Source organism: Sesamum indicum, linkage group LG13 (assembly GCF_000512975.1).
Source record: "Sesamum indicum cultivar Zhongzhi No. 13 linkage group LG13, S_indicum_v1.0, whole genome shotgun sequence".
In the NCBI taxonomy this organism is placed as follows: Eukaryota; Viridiplantae; Streptophyta; class Magnoliopsida; order Lamiales; family Pedaliaceae; genus Sesamum; species Sesamum indicum.
Genome location: NC_026157.1, coordinates 4,995,557 through 5,019,649, shown reverse-complemented (window position 1 = coordinate 5,019,649; position 24,093 = coordinate 4,995,557). Strand labels below are relative to the sequence as shown.

At 35.2% G+C, this 24,093-nt stretch overlaps 4 protein-coding genes and 1 non-coding gene across 9 annotated transcripts; 3 read left to right on the top strand and 2 right to left on the bottom strand.

The window, feature by feature from the left end:
• LOC105176497 (alanine--glyoxylate aminotransferase 2 homolog 1, mitochondrial) lies at positions 13–3,993 on the top strand (the record flags this gene model as incomplete). Its single annotated transcript, XM_011099316.2, is given in 9 exon segments — positions 13–117; positions 848–1,078; positions 1,477–1,647; positions 2,085–2,228; positions 2,439–2,618; positions 2,767–2,992; positions 3,112–3,225; positions 3,341–3,427; positions 3,684–3,993. Coding segments are annotated over 9 exon segments (1,302 nt in total), but the record flags the coding sequence as incomplete, so codon positions are not given.
• On the bottom strand, positions 4,295–8,731 carry LOC105176496 (TGACG-sequence-specific DNA-binding protein TGA-1A). Of its 4 annotated transcripts, none has more exons than XM_011099313.2 (8): positions 8,231–8,731; positions 6,862–7,017; positions 6,630–6,764; positions 6,437–6,514; positions 6,234–6,297; positions 5,755–6,026; positions 5,214–5,441; positions 4,295–4,896 (listed from the first exon to the last, which is right to left on the bottom strand). In XM_011099313.2, the coding sequence occupies exons 1-8, from the start codon at positions 8,249–8,251 to the stop codon at positions 4,744–4,746; spliced, it is 1,107 nt and encodes a 368-aa protein (XP_011097615.1). In that variant the 5' UTR covers positions 8,252–8,731; the 3' UTR covers positions 4,295–4,743. The 4 variants fall into 4 exon arrangements, with proteins under 4 accessions (XP_011097615.1, XP_020554278.1, XP_011097617.1 ...); XM_020698619.1 differs by having other exon boundaries at positions 8,242–8,731; XM_011099315.2 differs by having other exon boundaries at positions 8,361–8,724.
• LOC105176495 (glutamic acid-rich protein-like) lies at positions 15,761–17,807 on the top strand. The gene is made up of 4 exons (XM_020698702.1): positions 15,761–15,873; positions 15,971–16,052; positions 16,219–16,391; positions 17,190–17,807. The coding sequence occupies exons 3-4, from the start codon at positions 16,257–16,259 to the stop codon at positions 17,592–17,594; spliced, it is 540 nt and encodes a 179-aa protein (XP_020554361.1). The 5' UTR covers positions 15,761–15,873; positions 15,971–16,052; positions 16,219–16,256; the 3' UTR covers positions 17,595–17,807.
• Positions 17,592–22,410, bottom strand: LOC105176508 (UBP1-associated protein 2A-like). Of its 2 annotated transcripts, XM_020698701.1 has the most exons (3): positions 20,969–22,410; positions 20,024–20,059; positions 17,592–18,232 (listed from the first exon to the last, which is right to left on the bottom strand). In XM_020698701.1, coding segments are annotated over exons 1-2 (1,428 nt in total). In that variant the 5' UTR covers positions 22,396–22,410; the 3' UTR covers positions 17,592–18,232; positions 20,024–20,058. The 2 variants fall into 2 exon arrangements, with proteins under 2 accessions (XP_020554360.1, XP_011097631.1); XM_011099329.2 differs by lacking the exon at positions 17,592–18,232 and having other exon boundaries at positions 19,784–20,059.
• On the top strand, positions 22,292–22,365 carry TRNAV-CAC. Its single transcript has one exon. It is a non-coding gene; the product is annotated as a tRNA-Val (tRNA).

Here is a 24,093-nt window from a genome sequence, read left to right as displayed (position 1 = left end):
GAGCTGCCAGCTTTCGACTACGAGCCGAAGCCGTATAAGGGCCCTTTAGCAGATGAGGTTCTGGTGAAGCGGAAGAGATTTTTAGGGCCCTCTCTGTTTTATTACTACCAAAAGCCCGTAAGCCCGTATTCCATATGTGTGTGTGTGTTTTCTAATATAACTTGGATGGTGTTATAGATATGGCCTGTGTGCACTGCGGATGTATTGTTTTCTTTTCGATTTCTTTCTTTTTCTTTTTCTTTTTCTTTCTTTTTTTTGGTGATTCTGCCAACTTTTGAGGTTCTGCGGATGGGAAATAATTGGGGGTTTGACATGCATAAATGTTCTTCATCAGTACAATTTCTCCTTTGCTTTTTCTATCTGTGGAAAAATGAAGGGTTTTAGCATTTCTTTTAAATAGAAATGGGATTTCTGTTGGGAATTCACTGAGCCCATTTGGCAATATGGTAGTGACTGTTATGTGGAGCTGAATTTGAGTACCCTTATTCCGTTTGAGGTTGTTCTCTTTTTCTGCTTGATTTAAGAATGTCAAATTCATTCTCTTTTCTGTAATAGCAGCTGTTTGTTATGCACACAGAAGAATTTAGCATAAAATCCGTGTTGCCTCTAATGGTAGTTCTTGTCTCAACTACGTAGTATTGTTTCAGAATTCTTTCTGTAATTACTCGAAGTAGAATGTATTTGTTCAGCACCCTGGGCTGATTTTACGACCATGCTCACAGCTGATGATCAAGAATTGACATAGGAATTTCTGCCAAGTGATTTGTTTGCTTTCGTTGGATTTTGCAAGATTTTGGAGTAGTCCCATTGCTACTAATATGTGTTTTCAAATTTCCTGTTTGAGCAGCTCAATATAGTTGAAGGCAAAATGCAGTATTTGTTTGACGAGAATGGGAGGCGTTATCTTGATGCATTTGCAGGAATTGTGACGGTTTCTTGCGGTCACTGCCATCCTGAAATCTTGAATGCCATAATCGAACAAAGCAAGCTTCTTCAACATGCAACGACCATATACCTGCACCATGCAATAGCCGATTTTGCTGAGGCTCTAGCATCTAAAATGCCTGGAAACCTCAAGGTTATCACACCAATCCATCTTTTTCCGTAACACTGCAAAATGTGACATTTTTAAGGTTTTAATTGCAGTGATCTTAGAGTTACATGTAATTAATGACTGAACCCTGCGTTATCTTGAGATTTCCAAAACCTTTCTCCAGATTAAAATGTGCATGGGCACATTCCACAAAAGGGGAAAAGAAAATGTTCAATCCCTGCAATTCATTTAATGTTAAGAAATGGTTGGTCACCAGTTTACTGCTTTTTGTGGTTTTTCTTTTTTTGTTAATCTTTTGTGTTTTTCATGAATCAGTTGTCTCTTTACTCATCTATCATTCTAAAATTTCTTGTTATTATGGCTTACACGCTCCACCAGCATATTTATGAATATTTTTGGTTTAATTCTTCTCCGAATTGCAGGTTGTGTATTTTGTAAATTCAGGGACGGAAGCCAATGAGCTAGCTATGCTGATGGCACGACTCTACAGTGGCAACCTTGGAATGATTGCCTTGAGAAATGCTTATCATGGTGGAAGTTCTAATACGATAGGACTGACCGCTCTTAACACCTGGAAGTACCCAATTCCTCAGGTTTATCTTTGGATCCACTTAACTGAGCTCTGTCCCTTCAGAAACAATTTAATTTATTATTTTTTCTACATTACTATTACAACTGGAGGTTCTCATGTGTACATAGGTCAATCATGTGTCTGCATCCGGTAAATCGATATCTTGTAGTGTCAGTCGAATGTTGAAGTTTGATTGTTTAACTCAAAATGCTTGAAATTCAAAATCAGGCCCCAAATTGATAACTACAGCAATTTATGTGCAAACTTAAGGACTTTGGCTCTCCAAATATCTACATCTTTTTCCATTTCCTCCCAACAGGAAAAGTGACAAAGTATTAACTCAGCTTACACCCTTTTTTGCTTCAGTTTCTATCTATTTTACCCAGGCGTGATACATCCATTAATTGTCTGGGTTTGGAAAAGAAGTTGTTCTCATTTCTCTGATACGAAACTCTGCAGGGTGAGATTCATCATGTTCTAAACCCAAACCCTTATCGAGGAGTGTTCGGCTCTGATGCCAATCGTTACGCCCAAGACGTACAGGATCACATTGATCATGGCACTTCAGGAAAAGTCGCGGGGTTTATAGCTGAGACAATTCAGGTTTGTCTCAATTAACTTTGTTTCCATGTTAAACAGGGTATGTCCTGAATCTTTAGGAATATTTGCACTGACACCTCCTAAGATCTAGGCATATTACCAAAAACGTTCTGAAAATTGAAGTACACCCCCTACAGTCATATTTTGCATTACAAATTCTCTTTGAGAATTGATGGTTCAGGGCTGGACTTATTAGTTCTTTGATGACCATAGGGAGTTGGTGGAGCCGTTGAATTAGCCCCTGGATACTTGAAACTGGTTTATGACATTGTTCATAAAGCTGGTGGTGTGTGCATTGCTGATGAGGTGCAAACCGGCTTTGGTCGTACCGGGAGCCACTATTGGGGTTTCGAGACACAGGGAGTCATTCCCGATATAGTTACCATGGCTAAGGTGCCTGCCGCAACTCCTCTTCTCCTTTCAGTTATCTCCAAGCTCTATCTTTAGGTTCATCCTGTTTAACTAGAAGGCATTTAGTTTGTGTATCTGTCTTTCTCATGGCACAATTAATTTGCCTGACTGCCAAAGTTTCAAAACTCAGGGGATAGGCAACGGTTTGCCGCTTGGGGCTGTTGTGACGACTCCTGAAATAGCAAGCGTGTTGGCTCAGAAAATACAATTTAACACCTTTGGAGGGAACCCCGTATGCTCAGCCGGAGGTCTTGCCGTGCTTAAAGTTCTTGATAAGGAGCAACGTCAAAAGCATTGTGCTGACATCGGCTCTCACATGATGGGTCGTCTAAGAGATCTTCAGCAAAAACACGACAGTAAGTTCCCTTTACCGCCCCCCTTCACAAGATATCCTATATGTTGCAGTATTGATGATGCTCTTTGTGTGGATATTTTGAGCGGTGGATATTGATCAGAAGTCTTCTCATTTTGCTAGTAATCGGTGACATGAGAGGCAGAGGCTTAATGGTTGGGATAGAACTTGTGACTGACAGGAAAGAAAAGACGCCCGCCAAGGCAGAAACTGCAGTATTGTTTGAAAGCCTTAGAGGTTAGTTGAGCCTCCTAAAACCCCAATAAAGTGTAAACAAATATGACTTTGCTAACTTCTTACTTGATTATTTTTGCTATAACATGTTAACCAAGCAAGATTTTCATGATTGTAGAACTTGGTGTTCTGGTCGGGAAAGGCGGACTTCATGGGAATGTCTTCAGAATAAAACCCCCTATGTGCTTTTCTAGAGATGATGCAGGTACCCTTCATGGCTCTTTCTTTACAGCAATGGCATAAAAGAATTCAGAAAATTCAATCCAACCTTTGGTCCCACCCCACCAATGGTTACTTTGCTAAAACTGTATGTCAAACATTCGACAAGTGTAATGCAATAACCATATAATTTGGTTGTACTGACTGAACTGATTCAACTAAAAACATTCCACAGAAATCCTTCTCATTTGCATACTATAGGTAAGTCGTAATAAAGTTTTCAATTGTTTCGGTTCGTGCAGATTTCCTGGTCGATGCACTGGACTATGCCATATCAAAGTTGTGACAAATTCATCCCGAAATGTCTAAATGTCGAACCACTAGAAGATCAACTAAACCTCTGTAAGAGGAATGCTTTTAAACTCTCTTGCCCAACTTCAGTTCCATCTTAGTCTTCTCCTCTGTGGTGGATAAGATTGGAAAATGTGTGTACGACTGAATACAGTTGAATTTTCTTGAAGTCTATGTTTCTTTGGTGTATATTTGATTCTACATAAGTGCATATAAATCTCAAATGCTCCAAAATAAGATGCACTTTGGCATTTCTGTATACACTTTTGGCGTTTATTTGATTCTAAATAATTGTACATAAATTTTAAAAGTCTCAATACCATAAGAAGAATAATCAATCATACGACAATATCCAATTCTCCTAATACAGAAACGTCATAATGCTTCACTAACAAACCGTATAAAGACTTTTTCCTTTCTTTCTTGATTTTACTCACACTTTACCTCTGTTCGTAATTCCTTACATTGAGACTTTTGTCAGTGCAAGAGACTAAGCGGACGAAGAACGACACAATCCTTAAAAGTACGATGTTGCAGAATTCATTCCTTCAGAAACTTAGGATGAGTAAAAGGAATTTTGCGTATATCTTTACAAGAACAAGAAAAACTTATCCTTTATCTCACATACATACAGTTGGAGCAGCTAAGATTTCAGAAACTACAATGTAAATGGAGACTGCAAACTAAGCTGTTAGTTTTTTACATACTACAGACCCTCAGAATACAAAGAGAGACAGCCATGCCTGGAAATATACAGATTTCAGACAGACTGTAAAACTAGACGTAAAGATACCTCAGAAGAGAATGAAGTTCATAATCAGGTGATTGAAGAAAAAAAAAAAAAAAAAGGGAGGGAAAGTATCCGACATTTCCTCTTGATGATATAGACTACCTAATCATATTTACAAATTTTCAATCACAGGAAGCAGCTCAAAAATTGGCAGAAAAGCTAACATTAAGTTTGCTACATAGGTAATGAACTAAAATGACAATTCGGCTTATTTTTCGTGGCTAGGTTGATTCACGCGGATGTGAAGACCAATGTGAACTTAGATCTCGGAGACGTTGGAAATACATCCCCAAGGCAAGGAGGCCTCGAGCTGCTTGTCGAGTGGTGAGAATGCGCGAAATCTGCTGCAGGGTTTCCTGCCGAAGATGATCTGCCTGTTTTCACGATTCAGAAAGGTACATTAATTACATTGCTGTCAGGCGTAAATTTGTAATTTTGCAATGTTCTACAAGCTCCTATGTTGTATACAGCTGAAACTTGACAGTCGGTCGTAATTGTACAAATATTATATCATAGTAAAAGAAACTTGCGCTGCGACATATGAGTAATCTATCTCCACAATATGTGAAATTTGTAATGCTCTTTCAGCATTTCCAGTTTCTTACTTGTTTCCGCATAGGTTTCAGTCTAGCTTGCATTTTCCTAACAATTTTATCAGGGATGAAGAAGATAAGCAAGTGGAATCTATTACCTGACCCACAAACCTAACTAGAGCATCTAACTTCTCATAGGCAGCACCAATTTGTTGGTAGTAGTTCTCGTCGCCCAGTAGACGGGCGGCTATGGTTTCAGCAATAATTTGGTGGAGTTTCTCCATTCCCTGTGATAAGGCATCCTCCGCTTGCTGACACGACTGTCCGAGATTACATAGATCCAAACGTTGTTGTTCCGACAGTGGCTCCAGATGTGGTAAGAGAACCTGTTGAATGAACATATGTTTACGGCCATCAAAATGCCATCCTTAACAACAAACATAAGAGAGTGCATAAACTAACTTGAAAAGGCTGAACAGAAGAATATAGTCAGTGGTTACTTGACTTTCACATTAATGTGCAACTATCATTCTTCAGAAAGCAAACTCACTCTTTCAAATCATCAAGAAGAGCATATAAATACACACATATCTGCCTATAAGCATATCTTCTCCAAGAAAGTGACCCTTTCCCCCTTTTTGAATCAGGAAAAAAGCAATGAAAAGAGTAAAGCAAAGCCTGAACTGGGACGAGCATCACCTTTAGAAGTTCTGAAGGCCGAAAGCCCCCAATCCAGAAGAAAAAACGTTCAGCCGCTGTTTTCCACATGCCGGACATAAGATAGAATACATCAGACCTAGCAGCCGTTGCTTTCATAGTGAAGAGATCAAAGTAATGCCTCATTCCACTCTCAACAAACAGGCGCAGTTCCACATCTCCAATATCAGAATGCAATGCATTCTTGAGATCAGAGATTTGTCTATTTTGTTCTTCCACCCAACGTCCATACTCCATTTCAAATGTAGCAATACCTGCAAGGTGCAGAATGAATCTTATTGAGACAAGAATATTAAGAGAAGAATAAAAGAATCATACACCAAGAACCACAAAAAAAAGGTTTCTGGAAACATACATCAAATGACATATCAAGAATGAATTATATCAATGCAGTATGCTGTTCTCCACAAAAAAAGCAATATTTTAAACTAGGAGCATTGGTGGAATATTTCACAACAAACCTGGGTTTGTAGTTCCAGAGTAACCTAGCTGACTATTATCCAAAGCACCACCAACATGCAAACCCTGCAGCAGGAAGTTCTTCTTTTAGGTCCTTTTCTTTTATAAGGAAAAAAGGGGGATGAAAGTGGAAAAGTGCACCTCAAATTATCAAGAGAAAAATAAAAAAGTATGAATTAAATAACAGTTGTGATTTTTCATTTACCTGTCGGCGGGCACGGTCAAGCTCTTGCTCTAACTGAATAAGTCTCACTTTACTATTTTCCAATTGCTGAACATATGCCTGCAAAACAAATTTAGCCAAAATATTCGTAGTCCAAATTATGCACGGTCGCAATATTAAGATGTAATAACAGTTTCTCAATAAGATTTACAAATTTGGGATAGCGTTGCCATACCTTTTTCCGCAGACGACTTTTACGAGCAGCCTCACGGTTTTGTGCCAGGCGTCTTAATACCTTATCAGCTGGTTTACTTGCTTCTTGGTCATATTTATTGGATGGTCCATCAATTCCATGTGAAGTATCCTCTGACTACACATACGCAAAGAAAAAGTCAGCTAACAAGCTGGATATAACTAACTAAAAATAGTTTACATATATGCTAAATGGTAACTAAAACTAATTATACCTGGTTGTCTAATTTAGCTTCAACCTCTAGAATCATTGGTGGAGATGTGTCCAGACCTTTGAAATCTCCCCACATGGCCATTTGATGGATAGGCTCATGTATGCCCATCCGTCTAGAGGGAACAAATTGGGTAGATGCAGAATTCATTCTCGTTGACTGTTTAATGATAGAATTAAATGAGCTACTCCTTTAATTTGACAGTCGAGTAAAACAGAAGAAGATATCTACATGCTCTAACACCTATAAATGCATGAAAAACTTAAACTCACAACTCCGAGGAGAGTAAATCAAGAAATGAAAAAGAACCGACAACTTAAGTTGAGAATGAATATATTGTAAAAAGTCGAAAAGTATATTTCTATCTTTGAGTTCCCAATTAAATCATAACCACAGAAGCTTTGATTTGGTAGCCGGGGTGAAAGTAGTATTCGTACCATTAGGAGTCGGCCATTGCTTTCTAGAAGAATGTTGCTTTACACGAATGGCTTATTAGCCATATATTCTCTGCAGATTAGGTGTCTGTTCTATTTGATTACCCCATGGATATGATTTTGGTTAAAGGTATCAAACTAATGTAAATTTGAATAGACAGCTCCTGTTCCTATGTGGAAGAAACTTTTCACACAATGAAAAGGAGAAACGGCATGATAACATTGATGTAAGAGTAGATGAACAAAGACAATCTTCTGGAAGTTGTCATTGGAACTATTGTTAGTTTCAAGGCAAACAAAACTAGACTTGATTGAAAGACTTTCGCTACAGAATATGTTGGCTCTCAGCAATGAGAACTTTTCATACACATAAAACATTCAATCAAGCATTTGCATCCATAATATTTACACATAAGAGGTTAAGAGCCGCCTCCAAAAGCATCTTTAACTACTTTGGAACGACGCAGAAGGCAGAAATTAGACATAGATTCCAGATATATAAGCTGGTCTAGATCAATTAATGAACCCAAGAATCTAATTCAGAAAGTCTTAAAAGAGCATCTGATCCTCAGACTTTACCAAACTAGTCCGACTCCCACTTCCGTAAATCATTCATTTAACAGAAAATATCAAGTAAACTACCCAAAATCATTCTCGTTTAAGCTCAAAAGCGAAACAAGAAGAGCAATGCATTCATGAACACATAGTCAACGATAAGGGACCTGGAAAGGGATATCATACAAACACAGCACATAAGCAAATGCAAACGGGCTTAGCAACAACAGACTTCGTCAACAATGGAAAAATTCTTGATTTTGATTATATCATAGCTCATATTTCTCATCATCAACAGACAAAAGATCCAAATCAAGCAAGAAATCAAAGAGATCTTATCAAAAAAAGGAGCATGAAAGGGAGAACCAATCCAAGAATCTGACCAAAAAACCACCTGCCAGCATCCAAGCAATACCATAAACTGATAAACAAGTCCTTGATGTTCCCTTCAACCCAATTTTTCTTCATTATCAGAAACATTCTTGAAAATGCAAAAATCACAGAAATAGAAACCTTTAAACGAAAAGGAGAAAGAGCCCAGTTTGAGAAGAAGCTTCCCGCTCAACAGGCAGTGCTCAAAAAGAGAAGAAACTGAAAGCAAACTATACAGTTGCAAACCCCATCTTCCATGCGTAGTTTGCTGCACTTCAAGAATAAGAAAGAATAATAACAATAAGCAGAAGAATCGAATATAATTGTGAACGCAACATCTTTTTCAAAATATATTTCTTTAAAATGGGAACTAATTAAAATTATTAAAAAACAAAAGCTTATATATTAAGAACAGTTGAATATAGATTATAGTATTCGGGGGAAAGGGATGTGAAGGGATGTTATACAAATAAAAATTCAATAGTGTGTGTGTGTGTGTGTGTGTTATCGTGAGCTACAGAGTCAAAGAGGAGAGGTAGCAAAAAATATTGGTCATATTTCCACTATCAAACAAGCAACTAAACAACAGTGTTGTGGTGTGTTATGTTTGCTTTGAATATGCGCACCAGGTCACTCTCACTATGCTTTGCTCACTTCCCCCTTCACCTCATCATCCAACCAACCCACCCCCAAGAAACTCTTTTTTTTTTTTTTTTTTGGTTAGGATGATAATTAGCTCAAGTTAATAAAACTTGATAAAAATAAGATATATGTCGGGTTCGAGTTAGACAGTAATAAGTTGTCCCGAATATTTTAAAATAGCATGTAAAAGTTACTACCGACTACACTTAAATTTTTTAAATTTTATATTGATCGTCCATTGCAAAAAATAATGAAGAAAGAGATCGAATGAAGAATCTTGGAATATATTTCGATTTTATCTGAATGGTCATTATGAATTTGTAGAAGTTTGGAATCGCTTATTTTAATTTGATTCAATAATTTAAAACATCAAGGTACAACTCGCCATGCAGTCGTGTGGGGAGAACGGCACTACTGGCAAAAATTGTCTGGTGAGAATGTTACAGGGGCGAAGTGTGGTAGGTAGAGGTAGCAAATGAGTCGAGCCGGCTCGCGAGCTTCAAAATTAAAAGAGTTAGGAGAGGTCGGATTATTTGACAAAAATTGAATTGAGATTAAAATAACTTATTGATTTGAAATAAATATTATTTAGGATATAGATATAGACCTTAGCATGATGGTGGGCAGAAGTCAATGAATTACAACATTTACAACTGATCACTAAATAAGGTATTTTAAGGTACAAAATTTGATACTAAAAAGATATGGGCAATTATAGAAATTTCATGGTTTTGGTAGGGTCCAGCATCGAATACGCCGATGAGGAGAGTGGATAGCACGCCCGGGGAGAGAGCGTGAGATGAATATTGGTTTTTTAAATGATTGTTGTCATTTTAGCGGGAAGCGAAGTGACGGAAGCAAAGTCCATGTGCGTGTCGTCACGCTCCTTCTTACGCAAGATGGATGAAATTATCCTTTTAGTCCTTAGATAAGTCAAAAGGACTGAAATTGCCCCAACACCTCTCTCTCTCTCTCTCTCTCATTCAACCTTTCAAGTTTTACACTAAGTTTACTGTCCAATTAATATATTTAAATATTTAATTTAATTTATAATATTTTATAAAGAGTAAAAATTATTTATTATATACACACAAAAACGACGTGCCACGATAATTAGTATTAAAAAATATAAAAAAAATATTTTTGATTACCCATATATCTATTACTACATATAAAAAAAAAGTAAAAATTTGAGTAGATTAGATCAGGGATTTATGTTGTACTGATATTTCGTGATCAATATATTTAGCATTTTTATAAAAGAAAAAAGAATCGAACAGTTGAAAACATTCGAGCATATATCCACTTTGAACTAAAGAATTTAGTTTCGTCGACTTTTACTTGTATTTTATAATACGAGTGAAAAGTTAATTGAATTTTTACACTAAAAATTTTAATTAATTCTAAATTGGGAACACATTCTATCCACTAACCTAATTTTTGGCTTTCTAAATTTCCTTTATCAATAAATATATATCCAAAAAGCTGTTAGTTTCAGAGTCTTTACAATTTATATTATTTAAAACAAATAAATTAGTTAATATTATGGAAAAATGTATCTTTAAAGTTTGGGAACCTATTTTTCCAGCCTTTCAACACAATGACCCTTCAAATCCTCTTAAGGACATTTGATAGTCTCAATTCCAACATGTTGCCACAAACATGCATGTTTGCTACCTATTCCTTATATATAATATTAGAGTACTAAATTGTCCTTTTGAGGTTGCAAAAAGCTTTGTGATCATGTATTAATTCTAGTATAGGCTGGATTTATTAGGGTTTTTTTTATATGTATCTAATGTACGTATAAATATCGAATAATGATGTAAAATTGCATAAGCAACGAACCTATATGTTGATGAGAAAGTGGTTAACGGTATGGGAAAATAAGTGGAAATAATAAGAACGAAAATTAAATGTAATAAAGATTTCAACAGTATGGAAGATAGTACTCTTATGCTTACAATTGCTCGAATTTAGGTTTTATCCAGAGTATGTTGTGAACGTACACTACATTTTCAGGGTTCTTGTACTTATGTGTGAAAATGATGCATATATGCCACGTCTGTAGTAGTCGAACATACAAAAGGTATTATAAAAAGTACTTTAGCGTTCTCCTGTCAAATATTTATATCAATATTTCTATAAAATATTATAAAATTATAAACTTATCCTGAATATAAAAAGAAATAATATGCCGAAACATTAGTCGAATCCACAATTATATTATATTAATGTGATATGGTTGGCATCATTTAAAATTTTTTTTTACTCAACTAATATATAAAAAAAATGCCCATTTGTTCCCTAATTAACCAATCAAGTAGTACTAGAAATTGAGACTGGCTATTATAAGTCAAACCTAATAGGTATAGTGCACTAATTATGTTGTTCCATTCTTGTCAATGTTGGGATGGTAATTCATCAAATGTTCACAAAGAATCATGAAACAAAAAGGTGGAACATTTTGGTAAAAAGAAGAGGAGCAAAAAATGGAAACAAGAATAACAAACTTTATTGAGATTTTCACTCATTTAAATAAAAAGGGGTTTTTTGCTAAGGTGTAGCCTTATAGGTAGGGTCTGCATAATCTTTTACTCTGGATCAGTACACGATAATATTATCATGATTAATTTATTAATCGACAACTCATGTGCTAGATATCTGATCACTTCGAGTTTCATTAGTGTGTAGGTATTCATCTACTTTAATAGTAATTGTTGATTTATTGTAATATATTAATATATGTTGATTATATATATTTGATATTAATAATTAAATAATTAGGGATTTGTCTTTCACCCAACCCACATATCCCAATAGATAATTAGGGATTGGTCTTTCACCCAACCCACATATCCCAAGGTCAAGTTATTCATAATTGGATGGTGGGGGGTGGGCGGGGGGGTGTTGATAGAGGGGTTGTTTGGTTGTGGTGATGTTAGCCTAAGTCCACCAAGATGGTCCACCACTCTCTATATTCTACACACAAATTCATCCAAAGTGCTCAACATTTCCTGCAACTTGCCCTTTCCTTTTAGTATTTGGATCTCTACCCCCTTCATATATATGTTATTGGAGGATGGAATCTGCTTCAACATTATATTCGAAATAAAAAAAAGAAAGTATTTATTAGGGGTAAAATTATAATTTTATATATATTTTACAGATATCTTATTATAAATAGTTGATGATTGACCTTTTTATTATAGCATACCAAAAACAATCTTAATAGAAACCCATCTTGAACGACTAATGATCGAGGACTAACTCAATCAGAAAAGCTGAAGCCCCTTCACGGGTTCGAACCTAAACAACGTGAGATATTATTCTACTTTAGCAGTGGGTGTTAGATATAAATATTTGATAATAAAAAAATATAATCAATTTATTCAAAAAATAATAGTTCATTGTTTTTACTTTAAAAAAATAATAAAAACACAGGTTAACAAGGCTAAAAAGAGATATATACCAAAAGAATAGAAACTTGGAGAGTGGAGGAGACGCACACAAAATTCTTGTAGCTTTTTGGGATCCCTTTGAATGATATCCACACAACAACACCATATATATTTACCCCAATTGGAATATTTGATGGTGGTGTGTTTGGTAGTGTGTGTTACTGTTTTTGGACAATAATAATATTTTTATTCCTTTTGAATAAATAGTGATGTAATCATTTTCATTCCCCTCATTCTGCTTTCAAATCACTCTCATCAAATCACATCTACATATAAATTCATTCATTAGCTCACATTTTCTTTTATTTTTCCCTATTACTATATATACATACATTGATATCTATTAAAAATAAGATGAATTATAAAGACTTCCTCCAAAAAATTGACATAAATACAAAAAATTCTTTTGTCGTTTGAAAAATTATCAATACCCTTATGGCAAAAGCCATTTTAGTCATAACAAAATTGCCCACTTAATCCATAAAAAATTTAAAAATAAATGAAATTATAGTGCATAATCCACAATGACATTTTAGTCAGTTCACCACAAAAAATAGATGAAAACCTAATGGAGGCTAACAGATTGGGCTACTTGTTGGACGACCATCAAAATAATGAGGGTAATAGTAATTTTTCAAACAACAAGGTATTTATAATTATGTCAAATTTTATGAAAACTTGTCGTAATTTTGCTTTAAAACTAGCAAGCATGATCTGACACCTATTTTGTTTATTTTTTAATTTTTTTAATCTATCGATCATCAATTAGTCGAGCGCATCACTGTTTATTTGTCTCTGATTTTAGCCCTAGGGTCAAACATCGGTAGAACTAGATTTTTGCTTATTCGTAATTTTGTTGAGAATTAGCTCCGAACAGTTCGAGAGGGCATCCAAATATGGATCCTACACTTATTAGCAAAGGTATGTACTCCTAACACGTCGAAAATCTTAAATAGTTTGCTTGCATAATCCCTATACCACCCCATCCCCCACGCAAAAAAAAATAAAAAATAGAAAACCCTTTTAAAATTTTGCTTCTTTTTTAAAGAATAATAAAATAAATACACGAGTTAGAAAAGTCTCCCACTCATACGTAAGAACTCACGTATGCATGCATGCAAACAAACCAAACCTAAAATGAAAAAGGAAAAAAAACACAAATCCACAACTAAATATTGTACACACTCAATTAAAAAATGCCAAGAATCATAACACAACAACATCAACTAGTATAGAATGACACAATGGTCTATCCACTTTGCAAAAAAATATGTTATAAGTTTGAGAGATGTAAGAATAATATATAGTTTAATTAATTTAGGAGAAGGTGACTCCTCATGTGGAAAGATGCCACAATAATGTTGCCTCATTCCTCAAGTGATTTTCCTTTTCATATATATTGTGATGATGGTGGTGGGGTGTGTGTGTTTTCCTCCAAAATCCACTTAAAATTTGGAAAGTGGATTTCCCACTAAGGGTGGCTAATGAGAAGAAGATTCACTTACACATGACAAGTTCTCTTTGGGGGAATTCTTGGATTCTTTCCCATGATTTTGGATGCTACTATACAAGGTTAAGAGGGTACATGTCCTAAAGTTATCATCACTCTTTTCCTACCTACTATTTCAATTTTTATTGTAATCACAACCTATTTCTTCTATACTTTAATTGTTTTTTTCTTTATTATTGCTCCTACTAGGTATTTTTCTGATATTTACTATGTCGGAATTTTTAATCAATTTTGCACGTAGCAAAAAGAATTAAAGCTGTAAAATATTATGAAGATGATGATTTAGCGCGAGAGTACTTTGCAAAGATAGAGTGTTTAGTCCGTGAGAGTGTTGGAAAAGCATTATCATTTACCTCCTGTCGGTCGAGAGTTCAGTCCCCCAGAAACTCAAGAAGTGGTAAAAGATAGGCTACAATCGTATTATAAGGGAATAAGCTTCCACATTCCTAAGACGATGTTGAAACAGATCCAATAATGATCCTTCGGCATCCTTTGTTGTGAAGCATTGTCATTCATCCTAGTTGTTCGACTAAGGTTCAATTATGTGTAAGCGAGAATATGTCTCTGTCCAGGTGGCCGCCAAGTTAGGCTCCTGCCCTAAGTTTTCTTGGACTTCCCTCGGCCTTTTTGAACTTCTTCATTTAATAAGACCTTCCCAAAAATATGGGTCTGAGGTCTATTCTTCCTTGGGCTATGCACGATGGTTCTATTCTGGACTCTATATATTTTTGGGACATAGTATTTTCTTATTTCGATTCATCGTCATCTTTGAAACGTACTTCAAATAACCATAATTTAGGACGCCAACGTTGTTGTCTTTCTGATTGTAATTGCATCGATGGAGTCTCTCATTTAGCACTATTGATTTACGTTGGGCCTATACTTTGCGTGGTAGTGCCCAACTTTTACTATATTGGGCCTAAGCCTTTTGGGCCAGTACGCTGCCCTATGGACCAAAACTCTACTTGGTTATGAACTACAAATTTATTAACTTATAAATAAAAAGAAAACATTTCACTATTATATATGTATATGTATTCCGATAAATTATAACCAACACTTTTGAAATTTGATATAATTATGATTAATATTTATTATTATTTAAAAAATTATCAATACCCTCCGCTACTTGAATGAAGAGTTGATATTGTCAACTTTGTTCTTTCTGTATTTCTTTTAAAAAAATTAAAATTTGTATAAAAAATTGATGAAGTAAATGAAAAAAAACTAAATATTATAAAAAATAATCCATTTAATCATTAAAAAATTTAAAAAATTAAAAAACAAATAAGAAATATTCATAATTCAAAAAAGATATTTTGATCAATTTATCATAAAAAATAAATAAAACCGAACGTGGAGCAACAGAGAACACATGATTTGCACGTGCTCTGCTAAGTAACTAAGTATCGAATTTAACCATTAAATATTTATGAAATTTATGATTAGATCTAAAATTGTATATTTTGGTGATTTATGGGATTAAAATCAAAAAAATATTAAAATAATGAGATCAAAATCATAAAAAGAGTAAATTATGAAACATAAATTTTTGCATGATTTGACTAAATAGTAGATAGTAGTTTTAATTGGGTGAAAGAAATTAAAAAGAAAAAGTGATTATGACCAAAATAGTAAAAATTAAAGTTAAATTAAATAAAGAGAGAGTTGCGTTAATGACTAAACCCACATTAATCAAGGAATCACGGGCCGGTCAGCAGACAGCACTTACCCCAAAGGATATTATTTTTCCACATATCAATTTCGCTTGATCACAACGCTGCCCGGACTGCCCGAACCCCCTCTGCGGAGATTACGGTCAGCTCTTCCCAGAAACACCACACCACACCACACCACCCCACCTCTCTCTCTCACTCTCTTTTTCTGCTGTTATTATTATATTTACATCCTGCTGCCTCGGTAGTCCCCTCTGCTTGATCCGACGGCCCAGAATGAAAGTTGCCTCCCATCTCTGTTTCTCCGCCTTTTAGCTCAAGAACACACAGATCTGCTTCGATTCAGCCTCAGATCTGCGCTTCTGGTAGGTTTTTCCTCTCTTTTTTTCCGTAAAACTGTATTTTTGTCTGGTTGGAGTGATGTTTTTGCCTCCATCTGCTGGATTTCTCCGATTTCGGTAGATATCTGTTTTATACTTGGGGAGTTTCTGCTGGCTTCGCAATCGATCTGGATTCGAGCTGTTTTTTGCTGAATTTTTCTCTGGTACAAAATTTGTTTGTTTCTGGATTTTCGGTGGGTTTTTTTTCTCCAGGAAAAATCGATTTTTGTCTTAAATTTCCCCCTTTGATTTTCTGTTCACGGATTTTTCATATATTTTATTTTGTTAATTTATGTAGTTTCTCTTAAATCTTGGCTTGGCTTGGCTTAGTCTGGATATATAGGTGGTTTTGCAGTTGCCATCAAGGAATGGAGAATAACTGCGGTTCAGTTAACTTAACTACGATTAAGCAGAGGCTGCTAATGTGCGCCGGCGCCGAAGCGGCTCTGGCAGCTTTGCTAGTCTCAGCTCTGGTCAAAGCTCAACTCGCAGTCCTCAATCAGGTAACATAAATTAACCTTACTTTCCCTTTCTTTTATTTAAGTTTTTTTTAAAAAAAAAAACAAAATTTGCTGATTATTGAAAAAATAAAAAAGATTCGTTTAATTTTCTTAAAATAAAATAGAATTTTTTGCTTCGCATGAAACAATGTAATTTTATGATTAGTTAACATTTTTTGTTCTCACATAAGTGGAAAACGTAATTAAAAAAAAAGAACATCTTGTTGGATTGGACGTAGATTATCAGATGATAATGAAAAATATGAAATCTTTATACGAGTATTTCTCTTGAAAATAGGACTTGTAAATTGTCCTTTTTCATGGTTTTTAAGGGTAAATTACAAAAGCACCCATAATTTGTCATAATTATAAATGTTTCTCATTATTTAAAAAATTATAAATATTTTCTTGAATTTAACGAGTGTCTAATTTATACTTCCTCTACAATAAACTATCACAAGAAATATTTTTAATTATGACAAATCTTTGAAAGAACCCGTAGTAGTTAAACTTATTTTAAATTATACTGTACTTTCCTAAGATGACCAGCCATAAAAGATGTCACGGGCCTTATTAACAATCCTATAGATCCTTTTTGTGTTTTGATCAAGAATTTACAGATTAAAATTCAACTAGATTAGTACTAGTCTTTAGCTATTTTTCCTACGTTGGAATTTTAAACCCAGACACAACCCCGGTTTTCCAATGATCTCTCTAATCGTGTAAGAGACTGTTCGCTATTACACCTAATCGAACTGTAAGTCATTTTGATCATGTGAGAGATTTTTGTTTTGAACTTAGGAATACATAAAACTACTCACAAACCAACCTAAGTTAAGAGGAGACCACCACACATCTTGTCCCCGCGAGGCAGTGGATGCTGAGGATGATGCCAACGAGGATGACGATGAGGAGGACGAAGAGGATGATGATGATAAGGATCACCACAACAGTGATAACAAAAATGGTCCCAATAGAGATGTTGAAGAAAATGGCGGAGATGAAGATGACGAAGAAGAGGATGGTGAGGACCCAAACGAGGATGAAGATGACGATGACGAAGAAGATGATGAGGAAGACGAGGAAGATGGTGGAGGCGAAGAAGGTGATGAGGAAGATGATGGTGGAGAAGAAGAGGACGAGGAAGAAGAAGACGAAGAGGACGAGGAGGAGGCCCTCCAACCTCCCAAGAAGAGGAAGAAGTGAATCTAGATGACATGTACACCTCCTCCGGGTCTTGCTTTATGACTGAATTTGTCTAACATTAATACCTTTTTACTATGAGTTGTCGAGGAGGAGGTTGTTTAGGATTAATGTTGTTTTACTGTTGCGTTGTCGTTCGTTAGTGCTGTAGAACCCACGTCTGCCTGCGGCAATGTCAAGAGATGATATAACTCAGCAACTATTTTGTCCCGCTAACACAAATCACATGGTACAAGGCTTTGTTCCTCCCGGAGAAAAATTCTTGTCTACAGCTTATGCTGTCTACCAAAAGCAAGGATTATCCCATCAGCCAATGCAACATCCTTTTAACCTTTTAGTTTTTAAACATCTTACAAAATATTTTGTTTATCTATCAAACATTAGGGAGAAACTAGCAAACATATATCTGAAATTACACGACATACCACCAGAAAATGAAAAGGATAAGCACAGGAAGAGGCACATACTGCTAATGCAAGCTCACGAACAGTTTAAAACCAGGATTAACATTTCACCATTGAGAATTGATCAATAACGGTGGGTATAGGAATGAAGAGACTGAGGTGAAACATCTTCTACTGCTCTCACTTGTGGGAAGTCAATCGCTCGATAATTACTCCCTTGTTCACAGTGATTAGCAACTGATGGGAACAGGTCTCCAGATAATCAGACATCGAAAAGAACATGTTTACCAGAGACAACCAAATTTCAAGAAAAAAGACAATAAGCCTCAAAACATTTTTCTCTACTTCAAGTGTCCATAAAAGTTTAATCACTAAGCTCAAAATGCCCCAAGATCACCCATCAATGGAGCAGTAGTTGTCAACAAATGACACTCCAAATCAAACCTTAAATAAAGCAATGAGATGATAACAGCCAGAAAGAAACAAATGGTAAAGGAAGGATATCAAAACAAAAGGAAGAGAAATGTTTGAGGAAACAATGTGAGCAAAGAAGAAGAAACTCCACTCAAGATAAACTATCGATAATAAAGAAGGAACAAGAAACAGAGTGATTCTCTTGAGTTTAATTTACCACTCACCTATATTGAAAAGCTTGCCTGTATAGAAACATACCAATCCAAAACACAAATACAGAAAACTCTAGAAAGAGAAAACTATTGAGCAACAATCATCTAACAAGAAAATTGCCAAAAGATTATTCTCTGGGGTAAAAATGTTTACAATTTAAAAGTAAATTTTCTGATGAACAGGACATGCAAAAATATTTCACCTCGAGTGACTAGATAATCTCAAAATGTACACCTCATTTTCTTATGCTTTCTTGTTCTTCTCTTCAATGCTCTACTAGTGAGGATTGCAATAAAATCCCAAAAGACTACAGACTAGGAAGTTGATTCTTGACGTCAAAATACTTAGATTTTATGTAAGATTTATTCAAAGGGCATCAGTCATCAATTGGACAATATCTGTAAAATAATCCTCAAAACATGTTAAAGAGTACAAGAGATAGTACTGATGAATAGCAGGAGGTTCAGTGTTAGTAGAACTCACAAATATATAAAACCAGTGAGTGGGTTACCATTAAGAAGTTTCCAAGGTATTTTTAATCGTGCAAAATCGTAAAACTTATTGTCTTTACTAGATTATTAAAATAATTCTTGATCTAAGCCAATAAATACAGAGAAAACACCAAGAAAATAACAATGAGTTCACGAAAGGAAGACAAAAATATTATTTTCCTCTTTTTTCTTTTTTTTTTTTTGTTTCGTGTGTGCGTGGGTGGATGGGCGGTGCATGTTTCTCAAAATGAATAGCATATGAGGTAGTGTTTTTAAAGTTCAAATGCCCAGCACTAGTGGGTAAAAAGATCAGCAAAAAGTCACCTAAGCCAAAAGTGAAGAAAAGACCAGAAATGTATCATCAAAACATATGGCTCAAAAATGAAGTTCAGACCAGTAGATCACATAGTCTCCAGAAACTAATCAAGAACAAGACAAACATCCAGAAATAAAATGTTGTATAACATAAAATGATGATAGTAAAAAAATCACAAGGCAAATGAAATATGCATCCATGGAGCAAAAGAATAATGTAATTAACGTTCGCAGAGCAACATAAAAGAAGTGGAAGGAAACTGGGCAACAAAATGGAAAGAGGAAATATGAGGACATAAACAAAACACTACATAAATATCATCAAAATTAGAAAAGAACCTATAAAACAATAACGGGCGAACAAACTCTGGAATCAAATATAAAAACTAATCAAATCCAGACAAAAATGACATAAAACTTTAGCAAAAAGATGGAACGTAGCATAACACGTTTTCAAAAGGTTAGTCAAAGACTTAAAGACAAAAAGGAAAAAGGAAAAAGGAGAAAGGAATTAAAGTCAGAACACAAAACTACTATACTGTATCCCATGACTAAAACACTGACAGCACTTAAAAGCCTATAGAAATTACACCACCTTAAATGTTGTTCATCCATCTCTGTTGTCATTTCTCTGCAAGAACGGATATAAGCAGGTCAAACACAACATATTAATAACAATATAAAGATTTTAGCATGAATAACTAAGTCCAAACTGCTTTAACTTAGAAATTAGCCGATAAAGAAAATGATAAGCTTGGGAATTTTTCCTAATATTTAAACCAACCCGTGCTAACAATCAGGATTAGCAGCTGATTGCACAAATTCCAGAATGCACATTTGCCCATTAGGTCCACAGTCCACTCCCCCTACTACAGACATACCTTTTACAATTACTCAATTAAAAGTCATATTTGGCCTTCTTATCGGGCAACATATTGCCACCAACAACAATTGACTTGAAAAATACCTTCAAGTGTCTGTGCATTGACAATAACCAAACCATCTAATGTATAACTTTCTCCATTCCCTTGATTGTAAAATCTTAAAATTTAGTAAGTTGATTCATTTGAAATCTTAGAAGTATTAATGAGGTAGAGACCAAAATTTATCTCCTATTTTTAATCTACACCTGTTCATTAGTACTAATCTTACAAGTTCCGTCAACAATCAAAAGAATTTTATTGTTATCCAGTGAATATAAAATACTAGGTTTTTAGAGAGATGAATTAGCTAAAACTCATACAAACTCAATAGGCCCAACCTAAAATTTTGCCCTAGTGGTTAAAATCTGTTAATTATCCTTCTCCTCGGACTCATTTCTTCTTTTATCAGAGTATTCATAAAAATTAGTCTATGATCTGTCAGCATCATACCTGCTTCTTGAATTACTTTATTCTTGGACAACTGTTTCAATTTAATTTCCATCAACAATTTCACGATTGCCATTGTTTTTCTAGATCAAAGCTTAACTGCAAACCATACTTGAGCAAAATACCACAGTGTATTTATTAGTTAGATAAACCAGGAATCACGAACATACCATAAACTGGGAGAGTAGCCTCTTCCACTAGTCCCAGAAGCCTTAGCTAAGGATGAAGAACTTTGCCCATTCTGTCCACTTGGGTACATATATTGCAACCCTTGAAGCATTGCCCCACTCGTCCCACCATCACTGGCACCGGAAACACCATATGCACTTAAACCCAAGCCTGGTATCTGACCCCCCATCATCCCATAATAACCTCCCATTAATGCACCCAAGTTTGTATTCGCAATCATCCCACCACCGTACAAAGGATTAACCATTCCTGTTTGCTGCCCCAACAGAGCCATGTTCTGCACCTGCTGCGCTGCAGCCACTGCAGCCAGCATCTGGGGCTGGACCGGCTGCAACGCAGTCGTAATAGACGCAGACCCACCAGCCACTTTATTTTTCCCCTCGGCCGCCTTCTGACAATGCAATTGATTACCTTCAAACATCTTATACGGCTCCTCCAAAACACTCCTTGCTCCTTCCACAGTCTTAAACACGAAAATGGCGTACCCTTTAAATTTCCCAGTAGTGGGGTCTAACCCCTTCGGCCCATTCTCAATCTCTCCAAATTTCTCGAAGAAACCCCTCAACTTCTCCGCGCTCGCATTGACCGGCACATTACTCACATAAATCTTCCGTTGCGGATAATCCGACGACGAGAAATGCTGCTGCGAAACTATTCCGCCGGCACCCGGTGCTGCAGGGCCCTCAGACGCCAGCTGGCACGAGGTTATACGATTCGCAACTCTAACCCTAGGGTTTTTCAACAACTTCTTAGCAGATTTCCGGGTTTTGAAGGTAATAAAAGCGTAGCCCTTACATTTCCCTGTATTGCGGTCATTCACCACGTTAAGTTCCTCAATCTCACCATAAGCCCCAAAAACCGACTCAATAGATTGGCGGGTGGAATCCCAAGCGAGACCGTGGACAAAAATCTTGCGGTGTGAGATATCCCGGTCGGCGGCGGACTTGAGGAGGGAGAAAAGGGAAGCGTGAGATAAAGAGAGGTCGGAGACGAGAGTGATGAGCTGATCCTTGGAGAAGGGTTCGAGTAGGGTTTGGATCTTGGTATTGGGGTCGGAGTCTGAATCGGAGCCAGATTTGGAGAGCTTGGTTTTCTTCTTCTGCTTCTTGAGCTTTTTCTCGATTTTGGGAGTTGTATCGGCGGCGGACTTCTTCACCAGCTTTCGCCGTTTCAATTTGGTTTTAGCCATTGCTACTGCAGATGATGCAGCAGACGCAGAACTCGGGCGATTTAACGAACTCAACAAGATAAGAATCTGTATGCGGCCTACTTCTTTGTGTTTTATAATGATGAGAAACAGCAAGGTCTGGGTGGTGTAGTTGGTTATCACGCTAGTCTCACACACTAGAGGTCCCTGGTTCGAACCCGGGCTCAGACATATATTTCTACGAGCTTTTGTCAGTTCCATTCAAATCAATTTAGTCAGCATTCACATTTCAAATTATTCCTCTCTATTTCTTGTTTATTTCGATAGAGATTTGGATTTGTGGTTGATTGCAATCACGGCCCAGCTGCTGCTATTCTGCAATTCTTATATTCATATTATGTGTCATAAATAGGAGGAAAAATATTATTTCTTTTCCCCCTTCAAACCAAAATTTAAAAATCAAAACTGCTTAAATGACTATATTCGATGACCAAATATACAATTATTCTAATTTTTGGTGGTTTAGCCCCCACTTTTCATTTCTACATGTACAATAAAGAAAAACTATTTATGAATTATTTATAAAGATGAATTTTATTCTTGAATCAACTCTTAAAAGTGTTTTCGTGTTTTGACCCATCTTAAAACACATGCATATTAAAAAAAAAAAATCTATTTGTAGGACGACTTAACTTTTACTTTTCACATTCTATACGTATACAAACATAAAAAATATATACGAATCATTTATAGACTCTGACTTTATTATATACAATTGAGTCACATTCGTTGAACTAATTTAACACTTGCGGCCGTCATACCTGGTTGGAAATAAACCTTAACTTTTTTTAAATTATTAAATTATTTTCAATACTTGATTTTAATTTAATGCGCCAATTTAATTTAATATTTATTTAAGATTTATGATTTTATTATTATAATAATTTAATTATAATTTTGTGATGCTTGATAAGTATTTGGAAGTTACATTTGTGGGCTATTTATAATTAAGTTTATTATAATCTTATGAATTTTAATTAGACCGTTTAATATTTTACGACAATCAAATTTTTTAAATTATTTAAAGGGCCATCACCATTTTTTGTTGGGCACATTGAAAGAGTGAACTTTTGTCACTCTCACAAGCCACAATCTTTTAGAGTTTTGGCAATATGATTGTAAATTGATTTCTAATATTTTTGTGATCGTGCATATGGGGTGAGGAATTGTTGAAAGATTGTTAAAGAGTTTTATCCTGAAATTATAATCAATTGTTAAAATATGCACGTTGGGAGAATCATTACTTTAGGACAACAATAAGTATTATGACTCTCCATTGGTACATTTTTTTTTTTTAATTTTTGAGTCATATTAATTTATTTCATTACTGTATGTAATTGCAATAAATTATCATATTGATATTTTATATTAAAAACTATTTTAAAATACAATTATAAACACAAATGACATAATATTTACGATATACCTATAATGTCTTTAAATTGTATATAAGAAATTTTAGTATGTAAAGCGATTTACCATTTATTTCCATGTTTAGTACATAAAAAAAAGTTATAATTGTGAATTATTTTTTTAAAAGGCGATGATCATAAGCATCGATACGAATTATTTGATCATCATATATAGAAAATATATAAAATCTATTCCGGGGATGATTTTATATTTATTGTTTGATATTTTTATATTTGACGTAGTGAAAAATTATATTTTTAGTCTCGTAGAATAGGGGTAATACATTTTCGATCCCGTACTCTACGAGATTAACATTTTCAGTTCTATAAAATTAAAAAACGTTATGAATGCAGTCTTATGTATTAATCATGTGGGACCAAACCTATTAAGTTTTGAAACTACATTTGCAATATCTTTTAATATTTTGGTACAAAAAATATTAATCTGCAAAGTATTGGACCAAATGTACAGCACCTCTTGTCTTAT

Bases quoted from the DNA above. Each gene is read 5' to 3' on its own strand.
- LOC105176496 (XM_020698619.1), bottom strand. From the start codon at position 8,265: ATGGTATTGCTTGGATGCTGGCAG. The intron at 6,298-6,436 runs GTAAATGAAAAA...TTCCTGCTGCAG, and splicing joins TTGACCGTGCCCGCCGACAG to GGTTTGCATGTTGGTGGTGC. The intron at 4,897-5,213 runs GTAATAGATTCC...TCGTGAAAACAG, and splicing joins TAGTTAGGTTTGTGGGTCAG to GCAGATCATCTTCGGCAGGA.
- LOC105176495 (XM_020698702.1), top strand. From the start codon at position 16,257: ATGGAGAATAACTGCGGTTCAGTTAACTTAACTACGATTAAGCAGAGG. The intron at 16,392-17,189 runs GTAACATAAATT...TTTTGAACTTAG, and splicing joins AACTCGCAGTCCTCAATCAG to GAATACATAAAACTACTCAC.
- LOC105176508 (XM_020698701.1), bottom strand. From the start codon at position 22,395: ATGGAACTGACAAAAGCTCGTAGAAATATATGTCTGAGCCCGGGTTCG.